The sequence below is a fragment of the Musca vetustissima genome, unplaced genomic scaffold (genome assembly GCF_032173495.1).
Source record: "Musca vetustissima isolate MV318-11 ecotype Yass unplaced genomic scaffold, APGP_CSIRO_Mvet_v1 utg3460, whole genome shotgun sequence".
Classification (NCBI taxonomy): domain Eukaryota; kingdom Metazoa; phylum Arthropoda; class Insecta; order Diptera; family Muscidae; genus Musca; species Musca vetustissima.
In genome coordinates this window covers 373,175-396,005 of record NW_026884540.1, presented here as the reverse complement: position 1 = coordinate 396,005, position 22,831 = coordinate 373,175, and the positions used below count along the sequence as shown (strand labels likewise).

General features: G+C 36.2%; 1 protein-coding gene across 1 annotated transcript in view; it reads right to left on the bottom strand.

Moving 5' to 3' along the window:
- The window catches only part of LOC133331502 (ecdysone-induced protein 75B, isoforms C/D), a 193,981-nt gene that overhangs the window by 25,994 nt on the left and 145,156 nt on the right, over positions 1-22,831 (bottom strand). The window contains exon 3 of the mRNA XM_061539892.1: positions 977-1,121. Coding sequence (XP_061395876.1) covers positions 977-1,121 — 145 coding nt within the window. The remainder of the gene's footprint in view (positions 1-976; positions 1,122-22,831) is intronic.

The following is a 22,831-nucleotide window of genomic DNA, read 5'->3' as shown; positions in this document are numbered from 1 at the left end:
TCTGAATTCTGGGAAATGTTCTAATTCTTTGAGAAATTAATTGGAAATGGATTTGAAATAAAATTCGGATTTTGGTGTAGAGGAGTAAAATGAAATAAAAAGAAAAACCAAATGGAGTCACAATAAAAAATTGGTCCTTCGTCGAGGTAAATTCTAGAATGGAGGGGACTTTGGTAACAAATTGAAAGGGAATGCCGAAATATTTGAAACAAGTAAAATGAAATAAAAAGAAAAAAATATGTAATGGAGTGTCATTAAAAAAAAAGTTGGTCCTTCGACTGGAAAAATTATTAAGGTTTATATTTAAAAAATTACAGAAAACCCAAAATTACAAAAATGTTTTTAACGTAAATTATATGGTCCTTCAACCTGTTGAAAAATCTGAAACTCATTTCTCTACATAAAATATTGGTCCTTCGACCAGTCAAATTAAATGCAATCGATCTCAGCATTATAATAATAGTTCTACGATTGAAATATGTCCGATTGCTTCCCATTTTTCTTGAAATAAATGGTCCTTCGACTTATTTATAATCATTTTTCTATTATATATAATACTGGTCCTTCGACTGGTCAAAATTTGAAATTAAAAACTTCAATCGGTCCTTCGATTTATGTTTTAATTGTTTCCGTTTTTTGCTTGAGATAAACGACCCTTCGACCTGTTCATTTTATTGAATACGGCGACAGTTTTTGCTCTACATGAAATATTTGGTCCTTCGACCTTCCAATTTTCTTTGTTAAACATTTTCTTGCTCTTATTTTTGCTTTTTGTTGGTCCTTCGATAAGATTTGAAATTAAAAAAAATAGATTTTAATTTCTTCGTGAGATAAAATGGTCCTTCGACCTATTTTTTGGTGACAGTTTTTTGCTCTATGTAAAATATTTGGTCCTTCGACCACTCCAAATTTTTTTTGTAATAAATTTTACCCCCCCTTAATACATAAATTTGAATGAAAAAATATTGTGACTTACCATCTCGACTCATGCCGACGGCAATGCATTTTTTCAGCCGACAATATTGGCAGCGATTGCGATTGATGCGCAATATGCTGCACTGTTGATTTTTTGTACAGGGGCGATATTGGATCTTTTGCTGTATGGAGCGACGGAAAAAGCCCTGGAAGGAAGGAGAAAAAAAGTGAAATTTTTAATAAAATATTTTTTAAGAAAATAATAATAATAAAAGTAAATAAATGATTTTTATAATATAAAAAATAGTGAGTTGGAGATAAATATTTTAAAAAAAATTGATAAAATTTAAACGAAATTATATTTTTTAGAGTTACAAAAATTTAGAATAAAACATAATAAGAATCATGTTGAAAGTATTTGAGCAAAAATTTAAATTTTTTTAAATACTTAAAAAAAATATTTCAATTTTTTTTATAAATTTCAAAATTATTTAGGTTTTTAATTTATATTTTTTACTTAATATTTAAATTTTTTCAATAAAAATATAAAAAAATAATTTTGATATTAAAAAATTTCAAAATTATTTCTCTAAATTTTTTTTTGAAATTTTAATTTATTCTTTATTAAATCTACTTAATAAATTATTTTATGAATTTCCTAATTTTTTTCAACATTTACTTTCTCATTTCGTTGTTCTTTGTTGGTGTCCTGCTGTTGCTGCTGCTGATTTTCAATATCATTTTCATTTTTCATTATTTTATTAAATATGGCATCTTGTTGTTGTTGATCGGTGGTGGTGTTCTGATTATTATTACTGGAGGTGTTGTTGCTATCGGTTTGTTGTTGTTGATGTTTGCCAGTTTCAAGATTTTCATCGAATTTCTGACACAAATAATTCAGGGTGCTTAGATCCTCCTCCTTATTATCCTCGGCATCTGTGTCCATGGCACAACAATTCGGACAGTTGCAGAGGACATCCTCCTCTCCACCATCATCCATAATGGCATCATCATCACTGCTGGAATTGTTGCTGCTGTCACGCTGTGCCGCCAGCTGCTGGGGAGTACAGGTGCAACCCTGCCCCAAGGAGGAATGTGTACTGGAGGTGTTGCTAATCATGGAGGAATTGCTGTCGGAACTATCACGACGCTGCTGTTGTTGCAATTGCATTTGTTGCTGATAGTTTTGTTGTTGTTGCTTGAGTAGCATGGCTATTTCTTTGTGGGTTTGTTCGGCGAGGTTTAATTCTTTGTTGTGGCTGTGGTGAACGGAGGCGGCGGCGGCCATGGGGGCCGGTGTTGTTGCTCCTGTGAGGGAGGTGTGGTTGTTGCTGTTCACCTTGTCTTTGTCATTTTGGGCTAATTTATCACATATTTGTTCTTGTTGTTGTTGCTGTTGCTCTTCTGCTACTCCTGCTCCTCCTTCCTGTTGCTTCTGCTTCTTGGCTTCTTCTTCCTTGAGGTCCTTATGGCTATCCTCTTTGTTGTGTTGTTGTTGCTGCTGCTCCTTTTGCTTCAATTCACGGGCATAGCGTATCTTTTTCCACGGACACTGTTGCGGTTCATAGAGCGTCGGCGTCGTGGTGGAGTTGCTGGTGGCCTCGGAAGCACCCTTGCCTTCCGTTGTGGCTTCGGGAGCTGCAGCTGTTTGGTTTGTGTGAGAGGAGGGGGTATTTGGAGATCCTTCATGAGATTTTTGTTCTTGTATTGTACTAAGATTGTTGTTGTTGTTGGAGTTGTTGTGATACGCAGTGTTTGTCTTGTCACCTGAGGCTGGGGTCACTTCCGAGCCTGGTGTTGTATTTGGAGCGGGTAATACTACTAATTGTTGTTGCTGTTGTTGTGCCATGTTGGGGCCAGCAGAGTTAACTGCTGATGTTGTTGTCTTGTTGTTGCCAGCCACAATGACAACCGATGTAGAGGTGTTGTTGCTGGTGGTGGTGTTGTTGTTGTTTGAGGAGGAGGTGTTGCTGTTGGAGGTTGTTGAGTTTTGTTGTTGCTTCAGTCTTTTTGGTTGTGCCAATTGTTGAGCTAATGTCTGATGTTGTTGCAACTGTTGTTGCTGTTGAGGTTTTTGTTCCACATAAATAATTTGTTGTTGTTGCTGTGGCAACTGTTGCTGCTGCTGTTGAGGTATGACAATATGTTGCTGGAATTGCAACGGCAACATGTTCGGTTGCTGCACCACAGGACTAGTATTTTGTGTCATTTTCATTCCGGCTGGCTGTTGTTGCTGCTGTGGGGCATGCCCCGACATGACCTTTTTGGTTATGGGCGCCGATTCCAATAATCTCACCAAGGAGGCATGCTGCTTCTTCAGCTGTTGGCTTTTGTTCGTTGTCAACTTTTGTTGCTGGTGTAGAGGTTGTTGTTGCAACTGTTGCTGCTGTTGCGGAATTTGAATTTGGTATTGTTGTTGTTGGGGTTGTTGACCATTGGCCAAGGCCGCCGTGGCCAGGACCACAATTGTGGTGGTCATTTGTTGCTGTTGCGGAACACCATTTGTTGTCTGGTGTTGTTGCTGTGCGACCTGTGGCGGTCCAGCAATCACCGTCTGCCCTGAGGCTGTGGTGGCCAAAAATTGGCCATTTCCCAAACTTCGCACCACCTCCAATTGCTGTGTGGGGGATTGCTGGTGTTGTTGTAGCTGCGGGTATGTTGTTGGTGTGGTTGTTTGTGGCGGTGCTGCATGCAAATGATGATGATGGTGATGATGATGATGTTCGGTAATGGCCACAGCCGAGGTGGTTAATTCCTGCATAGCACACACCATTTTTTACGTTTATTTTAAAAATCAGATTTTTGAAAAAATATTTTTTTCAAAAAATCTTTTTTGATTTTTTTTTAAAAATTTTTCTTTTTGGTTAAAATGACACTTGGTTGGATTTTTATTTTTTAATTTTTGTGAAATCACAATAATTTTTTTAAACTAAAATTTTACTATTAAGGAACATTTTTTTAAAATTTGTTTTTTGCCACTTCTCTTTTTTAAAAAACAAAGCGCCAAAAATTATTTCTTTTATGCCAGAATTTTTTTAATTTTTATTTCATTCAAAAATTGTAGCCTTTTTTGGCGGCAAGGCTTTTTTTCTCCACCACCGTCTTTTTTCAAAAGGTCCGTTCGTATGGCCTTTTTTATTTTGTAATTTTTCCTTTATTTCCTTCTGGCTATTTATTTTTTGATTTTTTATTTTTCAAATTTTTAGCGCAAAAATATTGTATTTATTTTTGTTTTATTACAAACGACGCGTTGTTATTTCTTTTGTTTGCTTCTGTTTTGTTTGTTTCTTTGGACTTTGCTGTTTTTGTCTTGTTCAACTTTGAATTAATTTCTTGTTCAAATAAAATCACACGCAAACACGTCCGTTAAGTTTGACACACAATTAGCGAATGATTGTAGAGTTTTACGACTCATAGTGAGGTTCGTTGGCGGCTGGCCCCACGACGAACCACACAACAAAGTCACTCAAACGAATGGAAGAGCGCGAGCGAGCACACACGAGAAACTACTCAACAACAAGAAAACACGAAGCACACACACACAGCACACTACTATTGGGGGGAGCTATCTAGCACTAGCCTAAGCAAGCACTGCAACGAGACCCTCTCTCTCTCCCAGTACATGAGTGTGTGTGTGCATGGCTGTTGTTCATTCGTTCGTTTAGTGGAGAATACTACCATTGTTGGTGTACATCGTACACGTGAGTTTGATTTCAAAGTTTTGTTTTTGCATGCATTCAATGCAACTGCATAGCAGCAATAAAATTCTACTCAGTTACTCATACGCTCCCCCACCCCAGGGGGGCAGCAGGCACACACACAAACACACAACAAATGATTGTAGTTTTCAGTTGCAGGGCCAGGTAAGAGGTTTGAGGGTTCTTATGCTTATATTCTATTGGAGTGTGTCTGTGTGGGTACGTGACTGCCAACCAACCAGCCAGCCAAGCCAGCTGAACTAAACAACAGTCGTCAACCTCGCGCTACATTGCAATTTTTTTCTAATTTGTGGGCTAACAGAGGACATTCACATTTTGTGCAAAACTAAATAGAAGAACAACAAAATACGAAATGAATCGAAAAAAAATACAACAACGAGAGGCGACAAAAATCATTGCAAAAAAGTGAACTAAACGAGATCTAAACTCAAAAAAGCATCAGAGTTGCATGATTGGTTCTAAATTTTGAATATATTTTAAAAATATATATTTCTAAATAAAAAAAAATTTATAAAAAATTGGAAAATTTTAATAAAAAAATTGGAAAATTTTTATAAAAAAATTGAAAAAATTTTATAAAAAAATTGAAAATGTTTTATATCAGATTTCGATATAGCTCCCATATATATTTTCGTCCGATTTTATGTAAATGGTGCACCAAAGGCCCTGAAAATCATTCAATTTGCACGAATTTTGGTACAGCGCAATGAATTAAGTCTAGAATGATGTGTGTTAAGTTTCGTGAAAATCGGTTCAGATTTCGATATAGCTCTCATATATAGTTTCGCCCGATTTTATGTAAATGGTGCACCAAAGTCCCTGAAAATCATTCAATTTGCACGAATTTTGGTACAGCGCAATGAATTAAGTCTAGAATGATGTGTGTTAAGTTTCGTGAAAATCGGTTCAGATTTCGATATAGCTCTCATATATAGATTCGCCCGATTTTCAGTAAATGGTGCAACAAAGTCCCTGAAAATGATCCCTGAATGAGTGAGGATTAATGTTAGACGGTTTAGATATCGATAAAGATCACATATTTAAACGTTTCTTCAAAGTGGTTGAGGGTATCATATAGTCGGCCCAGTCCGACTTTACTATTTTCCTTACTGTTTTTTTTTTTTTATAAAAATATAAATTTTTTCATATTTATTACTGTTGCTTTTTTCCAGTAAAATTGTATATTCCCTTCATAAATAATTTTCCCTGCCAAAAAAACTCCATTTGATCGTCACCAATCATTATACAATACTCCATAAAAATACCCGCCTATTTTTCTCCCACATTTCCCTTAATTCCCAAAATATATTTATTTCCATTTGATTGATCTTCACACAAAACACCCATCACAACACTTCTGCCGCTTTTCCACAAAACAAAACATGACGAAAAAACAACAAAATGCCACCCTCCCAAAAAATGCCCAAAACAAAAATATGTTTCACGATACAACACAACAAAACAAAACACATCAACTTCAATATCATTAATAATCAAAGAATAAAGAAATAACAAACAAAACAACAACGACGACGACAATAGTTCAACTTCAACGTAATATGACGAAGACATATGTGTGGAGTGTTGTATTTATTGTGTATTTTAAATATTGAATTTATTGGGGGAGCACCACCACCACCAACGCCTTCGTTCGTATATATGAAAGCACACACAGAGCACCACAACACAGCAGAACGAATTTAGCCAGCCTGCCTATGGACGAGGGTATTTTTATGAACGCACTCGGCCGGACGAACGAATGAACGAACGAAGCAATGAACAAAACGACGACGACGATGGCAGCGACAACGACGACAACAACGGCTGATGATTGTTGTTTAGTTCATCGAACTCACCATTGTCGTGACCCACATTTCGGTCAAAAACCTCGAAATATGGAGCTCTTTATATTTTTTGCTTGCCTGCCTGCTCTGTGTGTTGTCGTCGTCATTGCTGCCGATGCTGTTGTTGTTGTTGTTGCAAACACAATCACCATCAACCTCAAAAAATACACTCACCGCCGCCCCACACACATCTCACATCATCATCACCATCAGCCATTAACACATCTCACAACAAAGGCCACAACAGCCAGTTATGCTTATCTCTCTCCATGTCTCTCTCTCAATGGGGAGAGAGAGAGAGTATAACACAATTCATTTCATTCAACTTTACTATGTGATTCTCCATACAAATTCGAGCCGCCAAATAAAAGCCAGCTCATTGGGGAGACTTTTTGTGAGTGATTTTGGCAAATGCAAAAAAATATGAGGAGAGTTCATTCGCTCTCTCTCTCTTTGTCGTGCGCTCTCTATGCATTTGAGTTGACTGTTAGATAAAGTGCATTTTGCACATACATTTTTTTCGGAATGTATGGAAGCACAACAGAACAGAGCAAACTATGAGTTGTTGTGTGTGTGTGCGAATGTGTGTATGTGTATTTTGCTGTGCTACATACATATGCAGAGTTCACTTGAGCTAGCTGCAGTTCAATGACCTACAAAAGAATTATTTTAATTTTTTGTCTTCAATAAAAAAAATAAAATAAAGAACAACACAGCCAAGCAAAATATAAATGCAACACAGAACTGAAAAAAACTACATACAGACATATGTGAGTGTTTGGAAAATTCGAGAAAAAAAATTAATTGAGAATTAAAAAAAAATATATAAAAAATTGAAAAAAAATGAAAAATAAAAAATTATTAAAAAAAAAATAAAATATTTTTTTGAAAAAAAAAAAATTAAAACCAGGAGAAAAATAGTAAAGTCAAGGACTTTGGTGCACCATTTACCTAAAATCGGACGAAAATATATATGGGAGCTATATATATAAATCTGAACCGACTTTCACGAAACTTAGCACACATCATTTTAGACTTAATTCAGTACGATGTGCCAAAAATCGTGCAAATCGAATGATATTCAGCGACTTTGGTGCACCATTTACTTAAAATCGGAAGAAAATATATATGGGAGCTATATATATAAATCTGAACCGATTTTCACGAAACTTAGCACACATCATTCTAGACTTAATTCAGTACGCTGTGCCAAAATTCGTGCAAATTGAATGATTTTCAGCGACTTTGTTGCACTATTTACCTAAAATCGGACAAAAATATATATGGGAGCTATATACAGTATAAACTTGATAATCTGGACCTCGACAATCCGGATTATTCGGTAATCCGGACTGCATTTCACAAATTAAAAATAAAAAAAAATATATTTTTTTAATTAAAAAATAAAGAATTTTTAAATTAAAGAAAAATTTTTATTAATTTTTTTTATAAAAATAATTTATTTTTATTTAAAAAATAAATATTTTATTCAAAGTTCATATTTTTGAAATGAATAATTTTCATTTTTAATAAAAACATTTTATTAAATTATTTCCAAATTAATATAAATTTCCAATTTTTTAAATTTAATAAAACTTTTTTATTTTTTTCCACAATTTTTAAATTTTTTCCTTATTTTTTTTTAATTTTTTATCCAATTTTTTTTTATATAATTCTGAACCGATTTTCTCCAATTTCAATAGGGTTCGTCCTTGGGCCAAATAAGCGACTTGTGGCAAATTTCTTCCAAATTAAAAAAAATATTTATTTTTTTAATTAAAAAATAAATAATTTTTAAATTAAAAAAAAACTAATTTTTTATTAATATTTTTTATAAAAATAATTTTATTTTATTTAAAAAATAATATTTTATTAATTAAAAATATATATATATAATTTAATCTTTTTTAATTAAAAAATAAATTATTTTTAAATTTAAAAAAAAATAATTTTTTTTTAATTTTTTTTTATAAAAATCATTTCTTTTTATTTTCTTAATTAAGAAATAAATAATTTTTTTTTTTAACTTTCAAATTTTTTTATTTTTTTCACCACTTTTTATTTTTTTTCCATATTTTTATATTTCCCCCCCATTATTTTTAATTTTTTCTGACATTTTTTTAAATTTTTCTTTTTTTATATTTTAATTTTTTTTTTTAAAAATTTCAATTCTCCTTTAGCTGCTCCCCCATTAGAAAATCCTGCATCATAACCCCCATATATATTTTTTTTTGTGTGTGCCTCTGATATTCAATTCTCGAGGGAAAGGAAAAAGTGATGTGAATGAACTCAGCTAAAGTTGTAGTTGTTGTAGTTGGTGTTGTTGTTAGTGTTCTTATTTTTTCTCTTTGTTTAGTATTCTTCTTGTTCTTCTTGTTTGTAGTATTATATAGTAGTTTGATGATGATGACGGTAATGACGATGATGATAACTATTATAACACAAAAATAATAATAATTACGCTCCCCGCAGATGATGATGAGTTCAGTAGCTTCATCACAGAGTTTGCAAAAAAGAAAAAAGTGCATGAAAAAACTGGCTGCTGCCTGCCTGCCATCATAACATTTGCAGATATGATGCACACAACGACGACGATGCTCGTTGGATGGCTGGCTGGTTTGTTTCCAACTCGAAAGCTCTCTTTTACTCTGTAACTCCTCACCATACCAACAAAGAAACGAACTAAAAAAAGAAGCAGCCTCAGCAGCAGAGCAATTGATGCTGCTGCTGCCGCCACTACCAGCACAACATGTTCTCATAGAAAGTGAGAGCTCAAACTTCACATCATCATCGTCATCATCATAACCCAATGCGTTCGGGCAATGAACTCAAAGCAGAGTTCGTCTTCAGTCGGCCAGCATCGTTATTAGTTGTTGTGATTATCAGCATCGTCTTCAATTGACAGAAGCTGCTGCCTGCTGCAGTGGCAGAGGCAGGGCATTATAACATGAACATGGATGTGTGTGTGTGTGAGTGTGGTATATTAGAAGAGTCTTATTATAATCAGATTGGGTACAAATTGAAATAAAATAACATTAAAAAATATAAAAAAAAATAATAATTAAAATATTTTTTTAATAAAAAAATATGTTTTATTTTCTAAACTATTTGAAATTAAAAAAAATTAAAATCTCTAATCTCTTTTCTCCCAGAATAGTTTTTCCCTCCATAATTCTGTTTCGCCTTTTTTCCTGATTCCATTTTTGCATCATCATTTTTTATGTTTTTTTTATTTCGAATGCTTGGCATACATGACCATAGACATGTATGCCATGCCATGCCACGCTATGACACTATTCGAGAGCAACAACCTATGCACGATACGAAGAACAAAAAATGCCCTCCTTGAAAATAAGAGGCACTCAACAATATTTGTACTCCTCCTGCACACTAAAAGAGAGAGCAGCTGCATAATAAAATATTAAGCATACGCCACACTAGGCACGAACGGAGGCAGATAGGCAGGCAATTTTTTGACGACTTTCTCTCTCTAATTCAGAGACCAAATAGAGAGCAGAAATGTGGGAAAAAGAAGAAATGCAAGGAAGAAGAAGAAAGCATAGGCAAATATTTCTCAACATTAGGGGTGATCACATGGGTAGGGATATTTTAATTAAAAAAATAATAAAATAATAAAAATAAAAGTAAACCAGTAAGGAAATTAGTAAAGTCGGACTGGGCTGACTATATGATATCCTTCACCAGGTGCATGTAAATCTGAATCGATTTTCACGAAACTTAGCACACATCATTTTACACTTAATGCAGTACGCTATGCCAAAATTCGTGCACATCGAATCATTTTCAGGGACTTTGGTGCTCCATTTATCTAAAATCGGCCGACACTATATATCGGAGCTATATCTAAATCTGAACCGATTTTCACGAAACTTAGCACACATCATTCTAGACTTAATTCAATACGCTGTGCCAAATTTCTGGCAAATCGCAAGATATATAGGGACATTGGTGCACCAATTGCCTTAAATCGGACGAACATATGTATGGGAGCTAAAATCTAAATCTGAACCGATTTTCACGAAACTAAGTACACGTCATTCTAGACTTAATTCAGAAGACTATGCCGAATTTCGTGCAAATTGAATAATTTTCAGGAACTTTGGTGCACCATTCGGGCGAAACTATATATGAGAGCTATATCTAAATCTAAACCGATTTTCACGAAACTTAGCAGACATCATTCTAGACTTAATTCAGAACGCTGTGCCAAATTTCGTGCAAATCGAATGGTTTTCATGGACCTTGGTGCACAATTTACCCAAAATCGGAGGAAACTATATATGGGAGCTATATCTAAATCTGAACCGATTTTCACAAAACTTAGCACACGTCATTCTAGACTTAATTAAGTAGGCTATGCCAAAATTCGTGCAAATCGAATGATTTTCAGGGACTTTGGTGCACCATTTACCTAAAATCGGACGAAATTATATATGTGAGCTATATCTAAATCTGAACCGATTTCCACAAAACTTCGCACACATCAAACTGGATATAATCTAGTACGCTGTGCAAAATTTTGAGTCAATCTGAAAAATATTGGAAGTTTGGTGCACCATTTACCCAAAATTGGACGAAACTATATATGGGATCTATATCTAAATCTGAACCGATTATCACGAAACTTAACACACATCATTCTAGGCCTAATTCAGTACGCTGTGCCAAATTTCGAGCAAATCGAATGGTTTTCAGGGGCCTTGGTGCACCATTTACCTAAAATCGGCCTCACTATATATGGGTCCTATATCTAAATCTGCATCGATTTTCTTCAATTTCAATAGGGCTCATCCTTGGGTCAAATAAGTGACCTGTGCCAAATTTCATCCAAATCGATTCATAAATGCGACCTGTACTTTGCTCACAAAATACCTGGACAGACGGACGGACTTTTTTAAAATTTTAAATTTTTATAAAAAGGATATATATTTTATAAAAATTGTATTTTCATAAAAAAATAATATTTTATAAAATTCTATGCATATTCTCGTTTTGCCTGTTATTTAATTTTTATTTAAAAATAAAATATAAATTTTTATTTTTAATTGATCTCCCCCCATGTGAACCCCCTATGCATAGTGCCGTACAACTAGCTAAACAAGCACAGAGTTTAATGGCCATGGAAGACCTCAATCAAACAGCAGCAGCACTGGCAGGCAGCATTTTGGCTCAGCTATGCAAAAATCAGTCGACAGAAGCAGAGGCACTAAAAGTCGTCACCACCAGCAACAACAACGTCATCATCATCATGGCCAGAATGTTGTAACCACCAGCAGCACCAACACGATGCGAAAAGGTAAATGAACTCGAGGTTATTGTCTACTTGTGAGCGGGCTCAAATTGCAACGAGTATGACGTCAATTGCATGGAGGACAGCAGGCAGGCAAAAGCAATGGCTGGTGGAGGTAGTGGCTGGAGAATTTTCCAACAAGGTGGGAAATTGGAAGGGTGGTTTGTTCGGCTAGCTGGGTTTCTAGGTTGTTGATTAAGGGGTTGGCGATTCCTCCTCCTCCCTTTAGCTCCGATTTTATAAGTGTTGCAAATTACCTAGCCTTAATGACAAAAATGCCACTACTGCTGCCTCTGATGAGGATGAGGTGCTGATGATGATGAGCCTGGTATGTGGAGTGATGAACTGACTGCCGTTTGGTGCCAGTTCATCAAATGACACCGAACCGAACACAGTAGGAAATTGTTACACACACAGGCCGCTTTCTAAGTGTGTGTGCGTCCGTGTGTGTGAAAATAATATTTCGTTGCATGTGCGGCGCACTTTTGGTTTTGTTGCAACTCAAGTGAGTTATTTATGCCACACGGCAGCAAGACTCATTCAATATGGTACACACACGCACATGCATGCACACACAGGAAGAAATCTAAATTTGTTCATCGCATCACGACACACAACAGGAAGCTTTATAGACACTTGGCGGGATGGCTGACTGACTGGCGTTGGCGTGTAATTAGCAGTTAGGCAACGTAAGGATGTATACGTGTGTGTGAGTGTGTGTGCTGCACACACACATATCCACAGGGATACATGTTTCCTGTAGGAAAGGATTTTTAATCCTTTTCCCCAGAATTGAGGAAGTTGTGTGAGGGTGGGTGGGTGTTGATGAGGTGGGCAATGGTTCGATGTTGTTTTCTTTGGTTCGTTGAACTTTAACCTGATTTTTTGAAGGCATGTTGGTTCGCTGAGTAGTATGGGGGAGGTATTAGAAATAAAATCCTTAATTTGTCTTCAATAAATATTTATAAACAAAATAATGACTTAATAGAGCCCAGCCGATAAATTAAAAATGCTTTACCGGGCAGCACGATATTTATTTGACCACATTGTAATTGTTGTTGTCGGTGTTGGTCTATTGAATTACCACCGAACTCCATCATCAAGGTTTTCTCACACCAACCAGAACAAAAAAATTCAACTCACTCACGAAATTGGGGAGCGCTGAAGTCTGTAATTGAAATGTCAACATTTTTATGGGGTTGGCCGGTAACACCACCACAGTCATCATTAGCTGGAGGTGATTAAAACGTTAAGTGGAAATGTTATTTTTGGCCATCATAATCATCGTCTCCATGGAGGCTAAAAGGGGAGACTAATTTTAAAGAGCTTTCCAAATATTTTTTCAAATAAAAAAAAAACAAAAATTTAAAACAAATACTAAAGTTCAATAAAAATTTCCCAGGAAATGTTCCACCAAATCAACCCCCACCCCCTCTTTTCCCTCAAATTATTGTTCCGATTTCTATTTTTAATTCTAATGACTCCGTTTTATTTTCCTTTCCCCATATAAATTTATACGGAAGCCCAACAGCTGTTGCTGCTGCTGGGACCCTTTGAACAGCAGCAGCATGACAAGTCATGTTCTTCTTTTTTCAAATTTAGTTTTGTTTTTATTATTTTTCTTATATTGATACACATTTATTAGGGCATTAACCTCATCGCTTTCAGGATCAACCAAGCAGAACCATACGTTTGTATACATGTGTGTGTGTGTCTCCGTTGCATGGGAATTTTTACTCTCTTCTTTTCCTTGTGTGTTACATATATCAGCGATTTGTTTTATTAGTTCCCTTTCGAAGTTTTTGTTTTCTTTATTTTTGGTCCTACACAATTTCATGTTAGCCTGCTGTCTCCCACTCTAACTCTCTTGCTCTCTCTCTCAGTGTATGTGGGACTTCCCATGAAATTTGTTGTCGTTCACATCTTCTCCTCATCACAGAGTTTTGTCGCTGAGAGTCTTTGGGCCTTTCCATTGCATTGTTGTTGTTTTTGTTGTATTTTTTGCCTTATTTGTGCAACTGTGTTAGTGTGTATGTGTGTGTGCTGCGTAGCAAAATGAGGACACTAAACTTGGATAACCTCATTGAGAATGACTTGTGAAGTACTTCTTTTTTTGTGTTAATACCGTAAGAGGATGTTGGCATGGGTAATTGAAAAAATGGAAACAAATTTTCAAAAAACAAATATTTCAGATTAAAAAAAAAATTAAAAAAAATATAGAAAAAATATTTTTTAATTAAATTTAAAAAATAAAATATTTTTTTTAAATAAAAATAAATCAAAATAAAAATAATTTATTCCAAAAAAAAAAATATATGTTTATTAATAATTCGGACATTTTGTGTGGAAGCTACCCGAAGGAGTAGGCCGATGGGTCCCAACTTCGGATATGTTGTAGGTGTGGTAAAATTATTACGATGTACAAAGTTTGGTTGAAATCGAATACTCGCTTCACTTTGATATTGAACATAAAAAAATTTCAAAATTCTGGCACTTTTTGTGGGGGAGATACTAGAAGGAGTGATCCGATGGATCCCAACTTCGAATATGTTGTGGGTTTGGTAAAATTACTACGATATACAATGTTTGAACCAAATCGAATACTCACTTCACTTTGATATTGAACATAAAAAATTTCAAAATTCGGAAATTTTGTGGGGGAGGTACTAGAAGGGGTGACCCGATCGCTTCCAACTTCGGATATGTTGTAGGTGTGGACAAATTATTAGGATATACAAAGCTTGGTTGAAATCGAACACTAGCTTCGCTTTAATATTGAACATAAAAAAATTTAAAAATTCTGACACTTTGTGGGGCAGGTACTAGAAGAAGTGATCCGATGGGTCCCAACTTCGTATATGTTGTAGGTTTAGTAAAAATATTACGATGTGCAAAGTTTGAATCAAATCGGAAACTCCCATCATTTTGATATTGGACTTATTAATTTTCCGAATTTTGGAAAATTTGTGGGGAAGCTACCAGAAGGAGTGGACCGATGGGCCCCAACTTCGCACTAAATCTAGGTTTGCTTAAAATATTTGGATTCACAAAGTTTGATTAAAATCGGATACTTGGTTCACTGGATATTGGAATTATAAATTTTTCCGAATTATGACAATTTTGTGGGGTAGGTACCAGAAGAAGTGGGCCTATGGGTCCCATCTGTGGTTGAAGTCTAGGTTGGGTGAAAATATTACGATATACAAAGTTGGGAACCAATCGGACACTCCATTCGTTTGATATACGATTTACAACTTTTTCCGAATTTTAACACTTTGTAGGGGAGCTACCAGAACGGGTTGTCCGATGGGTCCCATCTTTGGACCTGATCAAGGGTTGGTAAAAATATTACAATGTGGAAAATTTGAATTTCATCGGACACATCCCTCGCTTAGATATTGGATTCAAAAAATTTCCGATTTATGAAACATTGTGTGACAGGTACCAGAACCTGTGGACCAAAGGGTTCCATTTCCAGAACTATTATAGGTTTGATAAAAATATTACGATGTTCAGAGTTTGAATCAAATAGAACAACTCCTTCGTTTTGATATTAAATTTATAAATTTTCCGAATTTTGACACCTTGTGGGGGAGGTACCCGAAGGAGTGGCCCGATGGGTCTCATCTTCGGATGTGGCCTAGGTTAGGGTAACCTAATGCAACGTGCAAAGTTTGATTCAAATCGTATACTGCCTTCGCTTTGATATTTAATTATTACATTTTTCCGAATTTGTATCCTTTGTGTGGTAGGTACTAGAAGAAGTGCACCGAAAATTCTCATATTTATACCTAATGAAGGGTGGGTAAATATATTACGATATGCAAAGTTTGGACCAAATCGTATTCACCATTCGCTACATATAAAATTTACAAAATTTCAAAATTTTTACCAGCTTGTGGGGGACCTACCAGAAGGAGTGGACCGATGGGTCTCATCTTTGGGTGTGGCCTAGGTTAGGTTAAGTTATTACGATGTGCAAAGTTTGGTTCAAATTGGATAATCCATTCCTTTAGTTGAGAATTTAAATTTTTTTTCGAATTTTTACCCTTTGTGTGGGAGGTACGCGAAATAGTAGATCGATGGGTCCCATATTCAAACATTACATAGGCTTGGGTTAAAATATTTGGTGTCACACAATTTGGCTCGAATCCGTCACTCCCTTCTCAGTGATATTGGATTTTTTAAATTTTCCGATTTTTGACACCTTTGTGGGGGAGGTACACGAAGGAGTGGTCCGATGGGTTTCATCTTCTGACATGACATAGATGAGGTTAAATTATTATGATACGCAAATTTTGAAACAAATCAGATTTTCCATTCGCTTTAAAATTGAATTTATAAAATTTCCGAATTTGGACACCTTGTGGGGGAGGTCACCGAAGAATTGGGCCGATGGTGCCCACATTTATACCTAATAAAGGGTTGGTAAAAATATTACGATGTACAAAGTTTGTATCAAATCGAACACCACCTTCACTTTGATATTGGATTTATAAATTTTCCGATTTTTTGAATCTTTGTGTGAGAGCTACCAGAAAGAGTTGATCGATTGACCCCATCTTCGGACACGATATAGATATGGTGGAAATATTACGTTGTGCAATGTTGGAATCAAATCTGGCAATTAATTCACTTCGATTTTGAATTTTTAAAATTTTCCGAATTTTTACCCCGTGTGTGGGAGGTACCCGAAATAATGGATCGATGGGTCCAATTTTCGTACAGGATCTAACTATGGTAAAAAGATTACTATGTGCAAGTTTTGAATCCAATCGAACACATCCTTCTCTTTCATAGTTGGTTTACAAAAATACCTCTCCCGCTGTAGGGTATCCCTCATAGTCCCCTATGTCCGCCATTTTTTTCCTTTGCTTTTTTCCAGAACTTTCATTCTCATCTAAGACACACAAAAACAACAACAAAAATATAGTACCTTTACAAAACTTCTTCAAAAATCCTTCTTCTCCTCCTCTCTCGTACCTTAAAAAAAATCCCCCTCAACAACTGTCTGCTGTGCTGTGGCCCAATGGAAGAAGGCCATCAGCCAACAACAACCCTCTCTACTTTGTTTTTGTTGCAGGGTGCCATGCAAAGTTCGTTGTGCTAAATTTCATGGCGATGATGATGACGACGATGATAGAAGAGTTCACTTCAGTTTGATTTGGTTCGGTTTGATTTTGCTTTTCGATGTTTTTTTTTTTGTTTCTACTTCAGTTGCCACTGATGGTGCAGCAGCAGCGGTGGCAGTGGCAGCAACTAAAGACTGCCAGGGGTTGTTGCTTGATGGCTGGCTGGTTGGCTGGCTGGCCTGCTCGCTTTGACCGAGTTTACGTTCAATGACCGAACCAAACAACCACTTGAAGCAAAAAGGCAAAAAAGAAAAAGCAACTACAACAACAATAGTGTCATGTAAAAAACTAAAAGCTGCTGCAGCAGCAGAGTGCAGCTGCTGCCGATTCTCCATGCAGCCAGGCCAGCCAGCCGAACATTAGTCGAGCGTATTTATAATAACATTATAATGATGGGTTTGCTGCTGCTGCCTCAGTGCTGGGTTCGAAGCACAACAACAGTTGCCAAGAGCCCCACAAAATTGCAATGCAGGAGAAGGAGGTGCAGGAGAGGTTGGGAGGGGTTTTTGGGGGGCCATTGCTTAGTTTAGTGGTTACTTGGTTTAGTTAGTTAGCTGCCACCTGCCTACAGAGAGAGATAGAGGGGAGTTCCACTGCAGCATGGAACGAAGTCAACATGACTATGTAACCTTAAAAAAGTGGCAACTGTAACATAGTAAAACATGGCCAAACAGAGGCACACACACAAACACACAGAGAGATACACATACACAGAGACACACATAGACAGACACACAGATTTTCGAATGCAGGCTAGATCTGCTACACCGAAATAAAAAAAGAACTTAGAATGGTTTCTGTTTTGCCAGAAAACGGTCAATGAACCCCAGCGACTCTGCTCCGATGGGCCACATTTGGCCTACCCTGCCACCGCCATCATCAATTTTGGGTTCATTGTCCTCAATTCCTTTCGCTTCGTAATGCCTTTGAACTATTGCAATGGGGTGGTGGGTTATAGTTTTCCATTTTTATCACACACAGTTAGTCCCACAGGACCTGGCGAATGACAGGATCCGGTCAACAACAAGAACAAAAAAAAAGCGAGGAGATAATAACTTTTACTTATTGGCCTCAAGTTGGGCCATCGCAAAAAAAAAAGAAGCGGCATAGAAATATTTTTGGTGTTTAATAATTATTTTCGGATCATGGATTTAAAAGCATCGATTACTGGAAAGGAGAGGTTCGCTGATTTATAAATTTTCCGAATTTTTGGAATTTTTGTGGGGGAGCTACCAGAATCAGTGGACAGATGGGTACCATTTTCGTACTTAATATAGGTTTGGTGAAAATATTGCGATATTCGAGGTTTTCAATTTTCCGAATTTTTAATCGCTTGTAAGGGTGCTACCAGAAGGAGTGGCATGATGATTATAATCTTTGGATGTGGCCTAGGTTAGGTTAAACTATTACGATATGCAAAGTTTGAATCAAATCGGAAACTCCCTTCGCTTTGATATTGGATTTTTAAATTTTCCGAATTTTGCAACCTTTGTGGGGCAGCTACCACCAGAATCAGTGGATCGATGGGTACCATTTTCGAACCTAATATAGGTGTGGTGAAAATATTGCGATATTCGAGGTTTGGATCAAATCGAACACTCCCTTCGTTTTGATATTGGATTTTTCAATTTTCCGAATTTTTCATCCTTTATAAGGGGAGCTACCAGAATGAGTGGCATGATGATTATAATCTTTAGATGTGGCCTAGGTTAGGTTAAATTATTACGATATGCAAAGTTTACAACAAATCGGAAACTCCCTTCGCTTTGACATTGGATTTTTAAATTTTCCGAATTTTTGATCGCTTGTAAGGGAGCTACCACAAGGAGTGGCATGATGATTACAATCTTTGGATTTGGCCTAGGTTAGGTAAAACTATTACGATATGCAAAGTTTGAAACAAATCGGAAACTCCCTTCGCTGCGATATTGGATTTTTAAATTTTCCGAATTTTGCAACCTTTGTGGGGGAGTTACCAGAATCAGTGGACCGATGGGTACACCATTTTCGAACGTAATATAGGTTTGGTAAAAATATTGCGATATTCGAGGTTTGTATCAAATCGAACACTCCCTTCGCTTTGATATTGGATGTTTAAATTTTCCGAATTTTTGCAAGCTTTGTGGGGGAGCTACCACAAGGCGTGGCATGATGGTTATAATCTTTGGATGTGGCCTAGGTTAGGTTAAACTATTATGATATGCAATGTTTGAAACAAATCGGAAACTCCCTTTGCTTTGATATTTGATTTTTATGGATTTAAAAGCTTCGAAAATTGGCCTCTCCGAAAGGGGTGGTAGAGAGGTTCGCCAACAAAAAAGTAAGCGGCATAGAAATTTGGCGTTTAATAATTTTTTCGGATCGTGGATTTAATTTTCTCAATGCTGATTTAAATACAATTCAAATCAAGTTTTATTACAAACAAAAACAAAAATCGACCATTAGAAGCAATGGTGAGGCTCTGAGGTGCAGCAGGGTGTGGGGTTCGGAATCCGAAATCAAAACACATATGAAAAAAAAATTGTAACAAAGTCAACTGCCTAAGAGTTTAATGAACTCATGAAGTCAAGCCAGGCATTTGGATGCCAATTTGTTGTTGTTGTTATTCTTGGTGTTGTTGTTGTGTGGTTGGTGCAAAAAAAAAAACACACACACACATACAAACACTCCGCTTTAAAGCGCTTGGTGCGTTAAGAGCGCCACAATAAAAAAAAAACAGGCTGACTGAATGGTAAGTCTGAAAGTTTCGGATAGAAGTCGGGGTACAAAACGGGTTTTGTGCGTAGCTGTGCTGACTTTGGTGGTAAAGTCAGGCCTTAACAGGCCGGCCTATGGCTTAATGTTTTATTATAATTTTTTTTTATATATTAATCATCTGAAATATGTTTGTAGGTATGTTTATATGGTGGCTGAGTCATTCAAAAAAATTTCAGATTTTTTTTTTCAAAAAAAAAAAAAAATAAATAAATAAAAAATCTACAACAACTTTACAAATCTATATGAAATGATTTACGTGGTCTGTAAATATGTTTCGGATTTAAAAAAAAACCCAGAAGTTTTTTTCAGTTCTGCGGAGCCGAAATTGTGTCATGTTGTTTCATGTTGCATTTGCGTTATCTGCTGCAACAAACTTCAATATAATTTTTTTTTCAATCTTGAAAAATGTCCGTCCAACTGTCTGTCCCGACCGTCTTACCTTGTCTAGTTGTCTGTGTGTGTCTATACGCCTCCCTAAAGTAAAAAAAAACCCAAACAAAGCAGCCACTTATCGAAGCGGAGCATAGCTATTAAGCACCTGGTCTTTGTTTTGTATGGAAAATTGAAATATTTAGGGCGTTTTTGAATATTGCATAACAACAATCACAAAATAATAAGAATAAAAAAACAACAACAACAAATAAATAATAATGTGAGCCATGGTGTTGGTGTTCAATTAAAATGCACACACACACATACATACACCACGTCAAGACCTGAATATGAGTCATTATTTATTTTAGGAATGAAAAGAAGGGAGGGACCTGTATGAATTGAGACTAGAATGACGTGTGTAAAATTTCATGAAAATCGCTTCAGATTTAGATATAGCTCCCAAATATAGTTTCTCCCGATTTTAGGTAAATGGTGCAGCAAAGTCCCTAAATATTTTTCGATTTGTACGAAATTCGGCACAGTGTACTGATTTAAGTCTAGAACGATGTGTGTTCAATTTTATGAAAATCGGTTCGGATTTCGATATAGCTCCCATATATAGTTTCGTCCGATTTTAGGTAAATGGTGCACTAAAGTCCCTAAATATCTTTCGATTTGTACGAAATTTGGTACAGTGTAATGAATTGGCAAAATCAGCGTATATGTATATATATTTACGGATTTTATGTAAATGGTGCTAAAGTCGTTCGATTTGCATTTGATTTGTGTTGATAGTGCTAAGTTTCGTGAAAATCGGTTCAGATTTCGATATAGCTCCCATATATAGTTTCGTCTGATTTAAGGTAAATTGAGCACCAAAGTCCCTGAAAGTCATTCGATTTGCACGAAATTTGGCATAGCGTACTGAATTAACTTTAGAATGATGTGTGCTAAGTTTCGTGAAAATCGGTTCAGATTTCGATATAGCTCCCATATATAGTTTCGCTCGATTTTAAGGTAAATAGTGAATAAAAGTCCCTAAATATCTTTCGATTTGCACGAAATTTGGCACAGCGTACTGAATTGAGTCTAGAATGATGTGTGCTAAGTTTCATGAAAATCGGTTCATATTTCGATATGGCTCCCATATATATTTTCGTCCGATTTAAGGTAAATTGAGCACCAAAGTCCCTGAAAATCATTCGATTTGCACGAAATTTGGCACAGCGTACTGAATTGAGTCTAGAATGATGTGTGCTAAGTTTCGTGAAAATCGGTTCAAATTTCGATATAGCTCCCATATATAGTTTCGCTCGATTTTAAGGTAAATAGTGAATAAAGGTCCCTAAATATCTTTCGATTTGCACGAAATTTGGCACAGCGTAAATTGAGCACCAAAGTGTGTGCTAAGTTTCGTGAAAATCATTCAGATTTCGATATAGCTCCCATATATAGTTTCGTCCGATTTTAGGTACATGGTGCACTAAATTCCCTAGCTTTCTTTGCAGAAATTTGGTACAGTGTAATGTGTGTGTGCCAAGTTTCGTGAAAATCGGTTCAGATTTCGATATAGCTCCCATATATATTTTCGTCCGATTTAAGGTAAATGGTGCACCAAAGTCCCTGAAAATCATTCAATTTGCACGAAATTTGGCATAGCGTACTGAATTAAGCCTAGAATATGTGTTTAGTTTCGTGAAAATCGGTTCAGATTTCGATATAGCTCTCATATATAGTTTCGTCCGATTCTAGCCAAAGGGTGACCCAAAATCCCTGAAAATCTTTTGATTAGCACGAATTTTGGAATAGCGTACTGAATTGAGCCTAGACTGATGTGTGCTAAGTTTCGTGAAAATCGGTTCAGATTCAGGTTTAGATATAATTTCGTCTTATTCATGTTAATTGAACACCAAATAATCAATGGGTGTCTGATTGATATTAAATTCTAAACGGTCCAGCATATCGGATAGGGTGCCTCCAGATTGCTTTTCGTTAACCAGTGGGTTTCAATTGTCAATTCCTTTGCATATATGTCAAATAAATCCTCATAGAGTAGGTTAACCCGATAAAAATTTCTAAAATATATGCCGTTTTAGTCGGTTTAGATATCGATAAAGATCACATATTTAAGTTCGTTCAATTTCATGTCAATGTTCCTTCGACGTCTTCTAGGATACATATGTAGAATATACCCAAAGTGGTGACGGATATCATATAGACGGCCCAGTCCGATTTTACTACTTTCCTTACTGTTTTTTTCTTGTAGAGCTCCTTAATTTTTGTGTTTAATAATCTATCATTGTTATTTAGCAGAATCACTCATTTATTTGCGCCATGCCAAATGTTGCGTGTCCACACCACACAATATTTTGGCACCCAGTAACTAATGCCAGCCATCCCCCTTGTCAGCCTGGTCACTCTTGATGGTGTTTGAGGTCCAACATAATGCCAAGCAACTAAAACAAGGCAATGGGAATGTGTTTTTTTGTTTTCTAACTTAAATTGTCCGCCCGTATAACTGACTGTCTATTCGTCTGTCTGTATGTCCATTCGTCTATGTGTCCGTCCGACCAGCCACTTTAGCCAAAGTTTAGGTCGTTGGCGTTCAATAACCTCGTCGTCGTCGTGTCGTGTAATACTTAAACCAAAATGCAAACGCAAAGCCCAAACCGTTGAGCAAATTATTGTGTGTTGCACTATAAAAATAGTACAACATCAAACCTCTCTCTCGTGCACACACACACACTCTGCAACCACTACTCTCTGCTGCTGCTCACA